Here is a 16,087-nt window from a genome sequence, read left to right as displayed (position 1 = left end):
CCATGATAGAGACGGACGTCATCAGGGTCTTATGATAGCGTTCTACGGTGTTAACCTGAGGGCAATAACGCGGGGTATAATGAATTTGGGGAATGAAGTATTTCTGAAACAAAGCTTTAAGCTCACTACCAGTGAATTGCGTAGCATTATCCGCAATCACTGTGCGCGGCACGCCGTGCTTAAGAAACACCTCATCCTCTAGTCGCTGAGCGATAGTCTTCCCTACGGCTCGCCTAAGTGGGAAAAACAACACGTACTTAGAAAAGCAACATAATACTGACAGAATATAAGTATAACCTGCCCTGGAACGTGGTAGTGGGCCCACTAAATCGATACTGAGCGTGTCGAAAGGACGCGAACAGTTCTTAGGGTGTCCCATGATACCTATAGGGGGTTGCTGTGAATTTTTATACGCAGCGCAAACCTCACATCCACGAATAAAATTAGCTACATCCTGGTACATTGAAGGCCAGTAATAATGTAACGATAATCTTTTATAAGTTTTAAAAACTCCTAAATGGGAAAGCTCCTCGTTATGACAAGTTTTAATTAATTCCTGTCGTTGACTCGATGGTATCACGACCTTCCAATCAAATTCCCCTGAAAGCTTGAATTTACTTTTACAGTAACGCATAAGTTTATTATTTTGAATCGCGTAATTCGGACACGAGCCTGGGGATACCCGGCAACGTTCAAAAAGCTTATCATACCACTCACAAGTATGAATTTCCAACACGGGTACACTACGAGATAAAGCGTCCGGAACTACATGTTCTTTACCTTTACGATGTACGATTTCGAAGTCATAAGGGGATAACCTACAACCCCAACGTGCTAACCGGCCCGTCGGATTGGTTAAATTAAAAAACCACTTTAAACTGGAGTGATCGGTAATTACCTTAAATCGTGGGCCACCCTCTAAGTATGGCCGAAAATGCTCGATACTGAAAACAACGGCAAGTGCCTCGCGCTCGGTCGCGGAATAATTGCGTTCGGCGCGGTTTAACGAGCGGCTCGCGTACGCTATCGGATGCTCCAGCCCGTCCTGCATTACTTGGGTCAAAGTTCCGGCCACGCCATACCCGGACGCATCACAATGTAGAAGGAACGGCTTCGAGAAATCTGGGCACGATAATATCGGTGCCGAAACTAAAGCCGACTTAAGTTTTTGAAAGGACTCCTGAGCTTCCCTCGACCACGCGAAAGGAGGAGCATTCTTCCGAGTACTAGTCAAAGCATTTAAGGGGGCTGCGAGGTCACTGAAATTTTTAATAAATCTACGGTAATAAGATGCAGTACTTACAAACATTTTAACTTCCTTACGGTTAGTAGGAACGGGGTAATCTACAATAGCTTGAATTTTGGAAGGATCGGTATGCAGTCCACGCTCGTCTACTACATAACCAAGGTATTTAAGTTCTTTTCGAAAGAACTGTGACTTCGAAAAATTAATAGTTAAGTTAGCGGCCGACAAACGGTCTAATACCCTAGTTAATAACGCAATATGTTCTTCAAACGTCTGACTAACTATTATTATATCATCTAAGTACACAAAAAGCCTGTCATTAAATTCGGGTCCAAACAACTTATCCATTAGACGCTGCTGGGTACCAGGTGCTCCGGTCAACCCGAAACACATGACCTTAAATTGAAATAAGCCACGTTTAGGCACCGTAAAGGCCGTTCGTTCGCGCGACGCCTCATCTAACGGAATCTGCCAAAACGCGCTTTTTAGGTCAATCGAGGACAGGAATTTCGCGTCCCTCAACTGGTCCAGAATACGTGATATATACGGTAACGGATATGCATCGCGTTTACTAACCGAATTCAATTTGCGACTATCCAAGCAAAAACGTAGCTCCCCATTAGACTTAGCTGTAAAAAGGGTAGGATTATTCCAGGCACTAGTACTAGGTTCAACTACGTCCTGCTCTAGCATCTCATCTAATTGACGGTTAAGCTCTACCAGACGGTGTGGCGAGATCGGATAATAACGTTGTTTAATCGGAGGACTATCACCGGTATCTATGGTATGGGTGAGCAAGTGCGTACGCCCCAAACCTTTCTTCTCAAACGAAATGTCCTTGAAATTACAAATAATCCCGTCCGCTATGGCACGTTGATCGGGTGTCAACTCTTGTAAGGAGCACAGGTGTTTTTCGGGCACGACCTCATTCACGGTAGTGTCCGGTTCCTGGTTCCCATACTGACTAAACAATTCCGGTGCGATATTGAACGCCTTAAAAAAATTAACACCGAAGATCATACGTGTACCCACGTCCGGTATTACATAAAATTTAATTTCGCGTGTTAAATTTTTAGCTTTAACAACCAAGTACATACACCCGATTATTCTCGAACGAGTTTTATTAGCCGCTATAATATGAGTATTATCCGTGGCAGAAACCAACTGAGCTCCTAATGACAAAAATTCCCTATGCGAGTTCGAACCTATAATACTGATCCCTGCCCCAGTATCCAAAAGACCACGAAAAGAACGACCTAAAATTCCCACCGACATGTGAGGTCGCTCGTCTTTATTCAAAATGAACCGACTCCGAACCACCGAAACGGGAAGAGACATTAAAGTACTAACTATAAGTGGGTAATCAGGACAGTCTGGATTAACCCCAATGTCCCCCATAATATCTTCACCAAAATCGACCAAATTACATGAGTTCCCACGCTCCAAATCGTGGGGACTCGACATTCGGCGGTCCGGAATAATTAGTTTTTTGAAACACCAGGCACAGCACCTGCATCTGGCGAAGTAGAAGTAGAAGCTCTAGGAAAACAATTGGGACAATCTGGGTAAGACACTCCCGCCCTACCACATTTGAAACAAACTACCCGTTTAGACTTACACTCCCTCAGACACGACAACGAACACAGAACGGCTTCTCCAGCGGATTGGCTGCCTCAACTTTAGGACGCGAAGAGGTTTTACAACTCAAGTCTGCGGCCAAGGTAGACGATGAAGGTCTGGGAGGCTCCACAAAAGCATTAGCCCGCTGCCAGCTGTCCTCAAGCACGCGACACACCCTCTTCAAATCCTTTAAGGTAGTAACCGACTGAATGGCCAAAGGTACCGTATACTCCGGGCGAACATTAATTGAAACTATGTCAAATTTCTCCTGATCCGACAATTCCGTATTCAAACGACTGAAATAATTCTGCATAATGCTAATGTATGTAGAAATGTTCTCATTAGAACCCTGAGTACGATTTCTAATTTCTTTCAATAAGCGCCTGTCATAATCGAATGGCAAAAATTCATCTATTAAGACAGCCTTCAATTGGTCCCAAGTGGACACCTCAGTGCGTATACCGCGATACCACATTAGTGCGTCCCCATCAAATAATTCTACGGCTGAAGCTAAAAGCCTGGCTTCCGTAATACGACGCGAAGCTGCCAACTCCTCAACCCGCTGTAAAAAGGCCTTAACACACGTCCGACCATTAAATTTAAGATTTAAAGAACTAACTGTTTGATATTTATTAAAGCACGAGGTAGCAGGAGCTGTCGATGAAGTTTCAGGTTGGACAGGGCTCCCCGACCCTTCCATCGCATCATCGAACCCAGCATTGGAACGAGTCGACACAAACACCGATAGCATATTATCTAACTTTGAAAGGATTCGCATGAGTCGATCCGTTAACCCCGAGTGCAAGGTGACATCAACGGACTCCTCCGGGTTAATCCGTGTTAAACGATGATACAAGTGATGCCCTAAAGCCTGTACCCGGTTAAGAGACTTTAAAGTTATTGGAGTCTTGGCGGCCGTGGTCAAGTTTTCCAATTCAGTCAATTTATTTTGAATTATAGCAAGCTCCGGCGAAATGTGCCCAACATACTCTTCGATATCATCTGATGGTAAATCCCTCGCTAACTTCCTAATTTGCTCCCTCAATCCCTTTACATCGTCTGCCGGAGTGGCATCTCGTACCTTCACTTCATACTCTAGTTCATCTTTATGCAATAAATTAAAGTTAATGGGGCGGTCCTCCATTTAAAAAAAATTTAAACTTATTGTTCAATTACAATCAATTTAACACAAAAGATTTTTTTTATGTTGACGCTAATAACCCTATGACAATACCCCTATTCGGGACACAGTAATGCATGCAAAAACAATGTAAATAAAGATTTGAAACAATAAAATTGACCTTGTGTGCTCGGCCCAATACACTTCTACTAAATAAAATTATTAACCTTACTATTGTTCACAATAGTACCCAAAAAATAAACCTAAGAGGTAAGTTATTTATTTTTAATATATCTGGAATTTAAATACCAGCAAGAATGTATATTTAAAGTTTAGACTATTAATATTAACTCTTATCACTAACACTATTCAATTTGTATAATAAGTATTCAATTGACACATGTGCTGTTATCACTAAAGGTTATGACAGTAAGTAGAATTAATGCTACAACAAGTAGGTACACTAAGAAAAAAAAATGTTCAACCATAAATTCCTTTAGCTAACTTCTATGTGACTAAAGGTAGCTCGCTATGAAGGCCCCACGTTGGGCGCCACTGTTACCAAAATTTATTTTAGGGTGGCTATACTAAAGATTTTAAGGCGAGAAAAGAAAAAAATACAACCACTGTAATTACAACGTTTATTCTCTTATAAAAAAAAGACAAGGAAAGTTATTACTAGGGCCTTAAGGCCTTGCAAACACTGCAGTTATCTTAGACTAGCTCTTAATTTTATCTAAGTTGAGACTACACTAGGGACGAGAGAGCGAATGTGGGTTAGCGGCTAAAATATTATGGTTGAACACTTTTAGTCGAAAATTTACAATTTAACTAGAATATTGTTGGGCGCCGTAGAGGTAAATTAAAGATTGGAAGGAGCTGACCTGATCCGCAGGGTTTAGGGTACCAACAACACCGCCACGTCGTCACCCTCTCGGTACAGGCCAAGGCAGCACCCGCCGATCACCGGTCAACGCGGTTCACCGAGCACACACGTAGGTAGAACCCGCGCCAGGCGGATTTACAGGTAAAATTGTAGACCCTGGAAAGGTTTTCAAATAGTAAGACAAGAGTACACAACGCTTTTATCAACGCTGGAACCTAAATAACTTTGCAACAAAATGGAGTCCAGACATACATAATTTCGAATTTGGAACGGCACGCGTCAGGTCAAGGTTAACATTTGACCAGCGCGGCGGAAGGTTACTCTTAAAAAAAAACAAATAATAACTTACTCGCTGTGGAAAAATGGCCCGCAAAGGGTGCTCTGCAACATATGTCGACACAAGCGAGGTCTATAAAACACGGCCACAAAGGCCCTTAAATTTGGGGCTGCATGTGCCCCACTTTTTCGCCTGGGCTGAAAATAAAAATCACCACACTATTAAACTGAATCTTACACACAAAACTCGTCGCAAAAATCACTAAAATACTCACTCAAAAGGGAGATTTCCCCCGATTGGTTTAGAAATCGCCTGAAAAGGCTTCTTTTTAGCGGAACGACACCAACGAAAATGTCCGACCTTCATTTTGGCAGGAAATGACAGACCAAATGACAGAGTTGCCATAGCCCGAACTGGATTCGTGCGATCCTAGATGATTTTGAAAAGAAAACATTACCTTTCTTCTTTACTTTATTTGGACTAATATTAAATAGAAAGAAAAACAATATTTGAAGACAATTTTAATTTACAAACCCCCTTCGATTAAAAAAATAAACAAAAATGTAGGAAGGCACCGAAATTATTTTTAATCTAGCAACCCGGACCATGTTGTTATCGACTGGGCTCGCTAGATGGCGGTAAGGGTATCAAATGAAGACGGCTCACATACTAAACAGTATTGAAAAAATGAAGAGTTAAAAATTTTATTGTTACACAATAAAGAATAAAAGCGTTTTTGTTCATTTTAGGTATCGTTAAACCTTTTAAGTAAAATTAAAATTGCAAGTAATGTCGATAGTTTATCGATATGACTTTATCGACATGGCTACAGCAAGGTGGTGTTAAATTGTTAATCGTACACTAAACAAAAGTGGCAACAGTGACAGCTCGCTGAGGCGTCATCTAAGTATATTATTATATCTATGGAATTACGTATTGCAGTTTTTACTAAACAAAAGTGGTCCCAGTGAGAGCTCGCTTGGACGTAATCTCTGTATATTATATATCTATGAAAGATACTGTCACTAACGTATGTCAATGTCATTTCAATGATGTTGAATTTGTTGATTGTTGACTTGGAAATTGGGTTGAAAAGAGCTATTGTTTCAATATATAAATGAATATAAAATCGGTACAGAACGTAAAAAGCAACTAATATGATGGAATCGACAAACCAGTGCCACTGCTGCCTGCAGCGGCCTTCGGCGAAAGATCTGAGGACACCGTACACGCGTTTCGGCATAACGGAAACATACTCGGTCATGATCGAAGAATGCTTTGTAATCAAAGTAAGTAATAATATTAAGTCGGTAGGGTTGGGTAAGACCTAAATTTGGTGCTTTACGAAGCCCTACGTCGCCTCTGCCTGAAATATGCTGTAAATATTATCTTAGTATAACAAGGGATACACGACGCACACCTGGCACTAAAGGTTCCGTCACACAGGCGCGTTTTCCGGGCGGGGCGTGAGCGGTGCGCGCCGCTTTTACATATAAAACGCTCACGCCCCGCCCGGAAAACGCGCCTGTGTGACGGAACCTTAAATCGTGCAGAATGGAAGAAGAGGACAGGGTCTGCCTGACCCCAAGTGAATGGTATAAGGTTTGGGAAGAAGAAGATTATCTTAGTACAGACCCTTGCAGCTTGTTTACAGTTATTGTTTTTAGCTTAGATTCAATAATGTATGAGTCTTGTGTGCTAAGAATATAGACATAATGAAATCATGTATGGCATGATATTGATATTGATATTTATTGAAATCAAATTTTACAGCATTACAGCTAACACCAATGCACTGTAAAATCAAGTAGTAAAATTAAGTACCTAAGTAATAATAAAGCGATTTATAAGCTATCTATTACATGTTTGATACGCGTAAAAAAAATCGTAAAAAAATCTTTAAAAAGTTTATGATTTTCGTCGGCAAACAAGTCGGAGTTAGGTGCAAAAGATAAGAAATTATTAAGGAGTGTCTGAGAACGGACAATTGGAGAGTACTGGTGTGCAGTCGTGTGAATGGTTCCATTATCTAGGAGGCGATGGCTACAACAACGTAGGTAGTTGTCGGGAACAAAAAAGGTAGTCGTTTTCGACACCTAGTCTAGGCAGTCTGATTCTCCCCTTAATATAGACATTAGATTAACATGTAGTCAGTGAGTTGTGTAACTTTTTGCAGCTAACTTCATGTGACAATGGCAAGAGTGGTATCTGTGAGGTGTGTCTGGGGCGGCTGCGGGAGGCATGCCTCTTCAAGCTGCAGGTGCAGCACTGCCAGGCCGAGCTGCAAATGGGATTAGAAAGAAAACTGAGTGTCAAAGGTACATATTAATAAGCTTTGCTATCACCATACAGCCATGCCACAGTAGATCAATGCCGTGCTTGAGAAGCAAAGAAATGGAGCTTCTCAATTTGTTTGGCTTCTCTTCTTTTTCAATTGTTTATGTGGGAATATCAATAATTTTTTGTCACTTACATGTCATGGTTACATTCTCCGGGTTTTTAAACCAGGGGTCCCCAAATCCCGGCCTGTGGGCCAAAACCGTGATGCGTTCTAATTCGGCCCGCCAACCCAAAGCGAATGCCCACTGTCCGACCCGCGCGGGCCAGGTCCTAGGGGTTCAGCATTCATTGTGATTAAATCTGTTCCTAACAGCAGCAACCAGACATCCTCCCCCGGCGCAAAAACCGAGGGTGGCCCGCGCGAAAGTTTCTGAGGCGCAATATGGCCCCAGGTCAAAAGTTTTGAGACTCCTGCTTTAAACCATGGTTTTATACCGTTCAAATTAATTAATAATTATTTTTAATACGGGTTATGTTGTGACATGGACATGAGCCATAATTCTCAAAATATATTACATCTAAAAATTACAAATTCAATTACATTCTATGTAAACATTTTTTCGTCACTTACGTTTGCCATATCAAGGAAAGAGGTTCATTACGAATATTTGGGGTAAATACCGCGGCTAACGTTGGGACCGTTTCTGGCCTATAACCGCGAAAATCGAAGTTCGCAAATTGCGGGCATTTCTCTCTATCACTCTAATTACGCCTTCATTGGAGTAAAAGAGAAAGATCCCCCCGCAATTTGCGAATTTCGGTTTTCGCGGTAGCCCCTCTGGTGTTTAATTTAGACGTTTGTTTTAAACCTTATACAGTCAGCAGCAGAAGTTGCTAAGCGGGCCAGGTGTTCAAAATGATCTTGACGCGACTTTATTGTTAAGAGAATAAGAGTGTGTCAAGGTAATTTTGAACACCTCGCCCGCTTAGCAACTTTTGCTGCTTACTGTACCTACCGTGTTATATTTTAGACGAAGAAGCCTTGGATGAACTATCTTCAGATGGCGCGTACAGCGAGTCTCCTGAGGCTTTATATTACCGTAAGTACGTAGTATGCTATTCAGAATTAAGTAGAATGAATTGACAGCAATTATAATAAAAGAAAATGAGCGCTACTTAGCAGTAAGATATGCAGTCTACATGTACTGTTATGCCATTTAGGGTTCTTCCTAAATTGGAAACTCTATAGCGTAAGTATTGAATAACAAATTACGCTAGGACCCTAATGGCGCAACAATCTCGAAGCGTGATGGACTGATAATATACCATTGTAAAGTCTGTCGATTTGTAATAGGCCCCGATGTCTAATCCTTTATCCATTGTTAAGTAAACCCGCTCGTGCTACCATCTGCATAAAAAATCGTTCTTCACTTTAACCAGTTATTGAAATACAACTCCTAAGGAAATTGCAATAAGTTTCAAAATCAACTAATGAAAAAATATTTTTCTACGCTGTGTGTGGTCCACGGGCGTACCCACCATTTTTTAAGGGGTGGGGCAGAAATAGGGGAGGCTGGGTACGTTGTAACAGGGTTCGGTTAACCTGCCCAAAAATTCTTAGCTTCTGCTAGGGTGAGGCAACTGCCCCACGTTGCTCGACCGTGGGTACGCCTATGGTGTGGTCCCTTCGACGGGTACCTAATGATTGTCCGAGAAACTTTTAGCAGATGATCGATTCGCCGAAAACGATTCGCCGAACATCGTTTCGCATAGTAGTTAATTTGTCAATGCAACTTTTGGTCGACTAACGTTACGTAGACTCTCGGTTCACATACTGTTCAGTTCGCTTCTGTGTTAATTAGCAGTAACTATTATTGGACGATTTCCATTTAGCAGAGTAATCATTTCGTTTAAGCAATGTTTAGTCGAATACCGTTTCACATTTTATATATAACACTTATAACACACTATAACATTTTATTTCAAATAGCAAAATAATCTTTACAAAATATTTACTTCAAATAATTTTAGTTCGTTAGTTAGTCGTTATGGTTCACCAAAAAATAAAATCATTGGTTTAGTTTCAAGGACAATTTGTTCATGTAATTGCATTTCACAGAATCATGGACTTGCATGGACATATATATTACTTCGTAAGGACGCGGCTAACGAGCACTAAAAAGGGGGCCGCTACATGGGTGTGATATTTGCATTTATCACACCCCGGCGCTCAGTCGTGTGGCGAATTGCGCAGTAGAAAGTTGTCACGCAGCATAACACAAAAATGCCTTATTGCGTTGTAAAAGGGTGCAAAAACCATTATAGGAAGTATAAGAAAAAAAATGGGATCTCATATCATCGGTAAGTAATTTCCAATTAGGTTTATTTATTGCTTAAAACCAATTTTAAACGATAATTTTATTTCATTCTCACGAGCAACTGATGTTCGCTCGTACGTCATAGCGCTAATGCATTAACCTTGTAAGGACGTCATTTCTCTTTGGAAGTTATTATGAAGTAGAAATGCATACTGCGTGATTTGTATAGGTAAATCTACTTAAATATGATTAGTTGATTACCTACCGGATATAATTACCGAAATTAAAGTACCTGTTGGTTGTAATAAGGTTCACTTTAACTATTTTTGGATTTTTGTATTTAAATAAATCAGAAAGACGTGTGATCTTGTACGGGTTTATTGAGCGACTAAAGGACAGATATAAATAGAAAGAGAAGGCGGGAATATACTTAATCATACATGCATAAGGTTCAAATTTAACCCAACATACCGCCCACCAAAAGGACACTTACGTCCTTTTCATAACTTCACAATAGTACAATTTAAATTGAATCAAATTGACATTACAAAGTTTCAGTATCAACAGGCAACGCACATAATTTTGATATAGATCGTTTCACTACAGCACTACCAGATTTAACACTGTACACTCTAGTAAAACCGTCTTCAGCAGGATGTTTGTCTATGATGCGGCCCAGTGACCATTTGCCTGGAGGTAAGTTATCAGTTTTGATAAGTACTATGTCCCCTATTTTAAACTCTTTTTCTTTTTTCAGCCATTTAGGTCTTTGTTGGAGTCTGGAGAGGTACTCATCTTGCCATCGACGCCAAAAATCTGCCAACAGTTTCTGCGTGAGTTGCCAGCGTGACAAGGTATGTATTTTACATTCTTTATAATCTGCTGCTGGAACAACGATAGGGGCTTCACCTATTAAGAAATGTCCTGGGGTGAGTATTTCAGCGTTTTCAGGGTCTGAGTTATCGATAGGACATAGGGGCCGGGAATTCAAACAAGCCTCGGTCTCTGAAAGTACGGTCGTCATCTCTTCGAACGTCAAATTTGTTGTTAGAACTCTCTTTAAATGGTATTTTATGGATTTGACGCCGGCTTCCCAAAGGCCACCAAAGTTTGGGCTGTAAGCTGGAATGAAGTGCCACTGTGTGCCTTCGATAGCAAGTGTCTCTGCAATTGGTCCGGTAAATTTCAATTTAGCTTCATTCCAGGCTTCTACAAGTTCTTTGTTAGCACCTACGAAGTTTCTACCCTGGTCGCTCCACAGGTGAGTACATTTTCCTCTTCTAGCGACAAAGCGTTTGAATGCTGCTATGAAAGCTTCTGAGGTAAGGTCTCCAACCAGTTCAATATGAATTGCTTTGACGGCCATGCAAATGAAAATAGCTATGTACGCCTTCACAGTTTTTCCTCCTCGGCCTTTGGACATCAATATCTGGTATGGCCCTGCAAAATCTACTCCACTGTGTAGGAATGGTCTCGAAGGAGTGACTCTCGTCTCCGGTAAATCTCCCATGATTTGCGGTTTCGATGTAGCATTTTGTTTTGCACACGTAAGGCATTTCTGAATGTGTCTTTTGACTAAGGACTTTGCTCGTAATATCCAGTACTTAGAACGTAAGTAGCATAGCATTTCAGCCAAAGTGCCATGAAGTGTTCTTGTATGTGCATCAGCAATTATTAATGGCACTAAAGAGTTCTTGTTTCCCAGAATGATTGGATGCTTTCTGTCTTCGTCTATATTTGCATATCTGAGGCGACCGCCCACCCTGAGGAATTTGTTTCCATCTACGTATGGGGCGAGGGATCTTAGGGAGCTCTTTCTTTTTACTTGTTTATTTGATGTTAACCGTTCTATTTCTTCTTGATATTCTTCTTGCTGTACCTTTTTTATGCAAATATTCATGGCGTTTTGTAATTCCATTGTAGTAATATCCTTATCAGTGTCATCTGGATTTTTCTTGTGCTTTAAAAATCTTAGGCAATAGACAATACTTTTAAGTAGTTCAGTTAGGTTATCAAAATCTCCAAATTGTGTAGTTAATGCCTTTTCTTGTTTTTCCAGGTCTTCAATATTCAGGTAAGTTTGAATTTTCTGCACTTTTATTTCTTCATCTGTTGTAAAATCTTCTTGTTTACTAATATTTATTTCTTTTTCAGATAACCAGCTCGGGCCGTGCCACCACAGATCACAGTTCTTAAGCGTGGTCAGCTTCATCCCTCTTGAAGCGATATCTGCAGGATTATCTTTAGATTGCACATGGTACCAGTGTTTGTTGTTTAGGTTCTCAACGATTTCTACGACGCGGTTGGCTACAAAAGGTTTCCATCTATTGGGTTCTCCACAAAGCCAAGCGATGACTATCGAAGAGTCGGTCCATGCGAACATGTTTGTTGTTGATATTCTCATCGCTTGTCCAATCTGTTTCATTAGTTTAGACAGGAGTAAAGCGCCACATAATTCTAAGCGCGGGAGGGAGATAGTTTTCAAAGGCGCTACTCTCGTTCGTGCAGCGATGATTTTGGTTGTTATTTTATTCTTGCTTTCAACTCTTATGTATACGACGGCAGCGTATGCGCGCATAGATGCATCGCTAAATCCGTGTATCTGTATCTTTTCTTCTTCTGAGTCTGTTGTGCCAAGCCATCTATCCATCTTTATATCTTTGACATTTTCAAAATCATCTCTTATCTGTTTCCATTCTTCTTCGAGCTCAGGGCTGACACATTCGTCCCACGACACCTTTTCAAGCCATAACCTTTGCATCAGCATCTTCGCCATAACAGTACTTGGTGCGATCCAGCCTAGTGGATCGAATAGCTTTTGTACATCTGATAATATCCCACGTTTAGTTGTAGTCTTTGGCATTGATGATAGTGACAAGTTGTATTGAAATTGATCTGCACCAAGGTTCCATACAATTCCAAGTGCCTTTATAGTTCCATCAAGGTTCAGTTCTATCTGTGCATTTGCTGATCTTTTATCTTCATCAATAGATTTCATAAATTCTATATTATTAGAGGACCATTTCATGAGTTGAAATCCGCCTTGTTTCAGGATGCGTGTTACTTCTTTAGCTATTGCAATAGCTTCCTCAACGGTTGCTGCCCCTGATAGCATATCGTCCATATAAAAGTCTTCTTTTATTGTTTTGATTGCCACTTCGTCATGGTTGTTTGTTTGTTTACCGAGTTGTTTCTCTTCTTCATCGATGGCAATCTTCTGAAGTGTCTTGACCGCTAAGTATGGAGCTGGAGCGGTACCGAAAGTAACTCGAAGCATACGGTATTCTTTTAACTCTTCAGACTCGTCTTGTCGCCAAAGAATGCGTTGGTAATTTGCGTCCTCTTTTGTTACCAATATTTGGCGGTACATCTTCTGGACATCTGCCACGAAGCAGACTCGTTTCAGCCTCCATCTCATTAAAAGATTTCTTAAGTCATCTTGTAGTTGTGGGCCTACCATCAGTTCATCATTTAATGAGACGTTGTTTGATCCTTTGCAGGAAGCATCAAATACGATACGCGTGCGTGTTGTTTCTTTGTCGTCGCGAATTACAGCGTGATGTGGTAGGTATACCGCTTTATCTTCTTTTTCCCTTTCAGGTACTTCTTCTAGATGACCTTCTTCAAGGTAATCATTAATACCTTTTGTGTATTCTGTTTTCAGGTTCGGCGAACGCTTAAACCTTCTTTCTAGTTGCATGAATCTCTTTGTAGCTATCTCTTTTGTATTTCCATCAAGTACTTTAGGATTCTCAGTCTTAAATGGCAGCTTCACAATGTATCTTCCTTCTTGGTTTCGAGTGACTGTTTTTTCATAGATTTCTTCACATAGCTGTTCTTCCTTCGTGTATTTTCTTTTAGTGTCTGGATCTATTTCCCATAGAGACTTCAGTGTGTCTTCTATATCGACTTGATGGTGCATAACGAGGTAAGAATCTTCTTGTGACGTGCTATCACTCTCTCCAAAAAGAATCCAGCCCAGGTCAGTTCTTTGTGCGCATGGTGTACCTGGTGGACCTTTGACTAGGTCTGCTTGCAGTATTCTAGCGTATACTCGGACCCCTAGCAAGAGATCTATGGGTCCCGAGTTGTTGTAGTTCGGATCCGCTAGCTGTAATCCTTGTAGATGAGGCCATGGTTGTTGAACAATATGCTTTTTGGGTAACTTCTTGGTCAGCTGTTTCGACATAACATAAGCTTTAACCGGTAGGATAAATGTTTTATCCCACTGTGATTTTATTTGTAGCTCACAGACGTGGTTGATTTCTGTTTTCATGGGACCCAAGCCCGTGATGCTTCCTCTTACGTGTTGTCGGTCAAGCTTTAGTAGTTGAGCCGCTTTCTCGCTTATGAATGATTCTTCGGAACCCTGGTCTATCAGCGCGCGCAGTGGAATGATGTGACCTTGATTGCTTCTTGCTTCCACCACAGCAGTCGCTAATAGTGCTGAGTTCTGTCTAGTATTGAGATGTAACGCGATCACTGTGTTTGCTTGCACTTCTTCTATGTCTTCTACAACATGTAATGATGAAGCCAGTGGTTGTGAGGGACTCGTGGGGGCCACAGGCTCAGTTTGCTTTAGTTGATGTAGAAGGGAGTGATGACGTCGGTGACATATTCTACAGGACACAGGTACTCGACATTTTGATGCTGAATGCCCTGGTACTAGACAGTTGTAACATAAGTTGTTATTCTTGACATATTCGCTTCTCTCCGTAGGTTCCATCTTGGTAAACTCCTTGCAGTGACATAATGTATGACTTTCTTTACACATTACACAATTCCTGTTCTCAAAGGTAGGTGTGGCAACATGGCATGTACTTCGCTCCTTGTTTGACTTCACTTCCTTTGTATTATTCGTCAATAGTTCCAGCGTACGAAACTTGGCCTCTAGAAACTCTTTAAAATCGTTCCACTTCGGTAAGGGTTCAGAGTCACTCTTATACGCATGCTCTTCCCAGTCTTTATGCGTCTCTGGGTCCAATTTCTGAACAAGCAAAAATATCACAAGTGGATCCCAAGAGTCAACAGAAACATTCAGGTTTTGAATGTTGTGTAGACACTCTGACGTTGTATCTAAGAGTACTTTCAGTTGAGCAGCTGATTGTGTGGTCATTTTACGCTGGTTAACCAATTTCTTTAAATTATTGTTCAAAATTAATCGTTTGTTGCCATACCTTGTTTTCAGGATCAGCCATGCTTGTGAATAATTATCAGACGTAATTTGAATGTGCCTCAGTAACGACGACGCTTCGGCAGTAACACTTGTCTTCAAATAATGTAGCCTTTGTACGTCACTTAACATCTTGTTGTTATGCACAAGTGAAATGAATAAATCCTTGAACGCGGGCCACTCTTCATAACTTCCACTAAAAGTAGGTAGCTCGATCCGCGGCAAACGTACAAAGTTGTTTTGTGTTCCTGCCATGGCATAGCTTGAGTTAGCAACAGAAGTTTCCATCAAAGTCTCTTGCACTAAACTTGAAAGTTTGTCCGACAAATCTCCTCTGAGTACGTTGTATAAATCTTCGTAAATAAAAAACTCTTCATTCAAAAAATACGGCAAAACACCCCTTTGTTCCGTAGGTGTAGCCTTGACTAACTCTTGATGGCTGTTGTTAAACGTAGACCAGTATTCGTCAATCATTTTAATCCGAGACTCGATGTAACCCTTTGTTAATCTCTCTTTAGGGCATTTCTTTAGGTTAACTTGTGTTTTTCGAAGCACTGTAGCACTATCCTCAAGCAGGGCGAGTAATTGTTTTTGTTTTTCAGTCATTGTTAACGATAATACACTGCAATTTCACGTACAAGTCTATAAAACGTCGTTATAACTTTTTGCAATAAAACTTGTTAATAATCAAATAAACTCATTAGTTTGAGGTGCAATTCGTTAGCATCTGCCGGCTCCTTATCTCTGGAATGCGGCTCGCTATTGTTCTCGATGCCGGGCGGCCGGTGTCCGATGCACTTATTGATCCGGTTCGATTGCGACCATATGTTGGTTGTAATAAGGTTCACTTTAACTATTTTTGGATTTTTGTATTTAAATAAATCAGAAAGACGTGTGATCTTGTACGGGTTTATTGAGCGACTAAAGGACAGATATAAATAGAAAGAGAAGGCGGGAATATACTTAATCATACATGCATAAGGTTCAAATTTAACCCAACAGTACCTATTGTCTGTCTTACAGAGTTTGTTCCCGTTTCTTTTACATAATTATTAAAAACATTCGAAATAACAAGATCAAGTATTTGTTATTGTTTTATTCGTTGACTTAGGTACCTAGTATATTGATTCTTGTCAGGTATAAGTTTTTAATTAACTGTAGGTAAAA

The 16,087-nt window shown here is 40.7% G+C and overlaps 1 protein-coding gene across 1 annotated transcript; it reads right to left on the bottom strand.

The window, feature by feature from the left end:
- Positions 1-10,291: 10,291 nt before the first annotated feature.
- Positions 10,292-14,863, bottom strand: LOC134676697 (uncharacterized). Its single transcript, XM_063535097.1, has one exon. The coding sequence runs from the start codon at positions 14,861-14,863 to the stop codon at positions 10,292-10,294; it is 4,572 nt and encodes a 1,523-aa protein (XP_063391167.1).
- Positions 14,864-16,087: the final 1,224 nt, after the last annotated feature.

Source organism: Cydia fagiglandana, chromosome 24, assembly GCF_963556715.1.
Source record: "Cydia fagiglandana chromosome 24, ilCydFagi1.1, whole genome shotgun sequence".
Taxonomy (NCBI): Eukaryota; Metazoa; Arthropoda; class Insecta; order Lepidoptera; family Tortricidae; genus Cydia; species Cydia fagiglandana.
Note: the sequence above shows the minus strand (reverse complement) of the source record. Positions and strands in the feature narration are given on the sequence as shown.

Coding starts and splice junctions, on each gene's coding strand:
- LOC134676697 (XM_063535097.1), bottom strand. CDS start 14,863: ATGACCACACAATCAGCTGCTCAACTGAAAGTACTCTTAGATACAACG.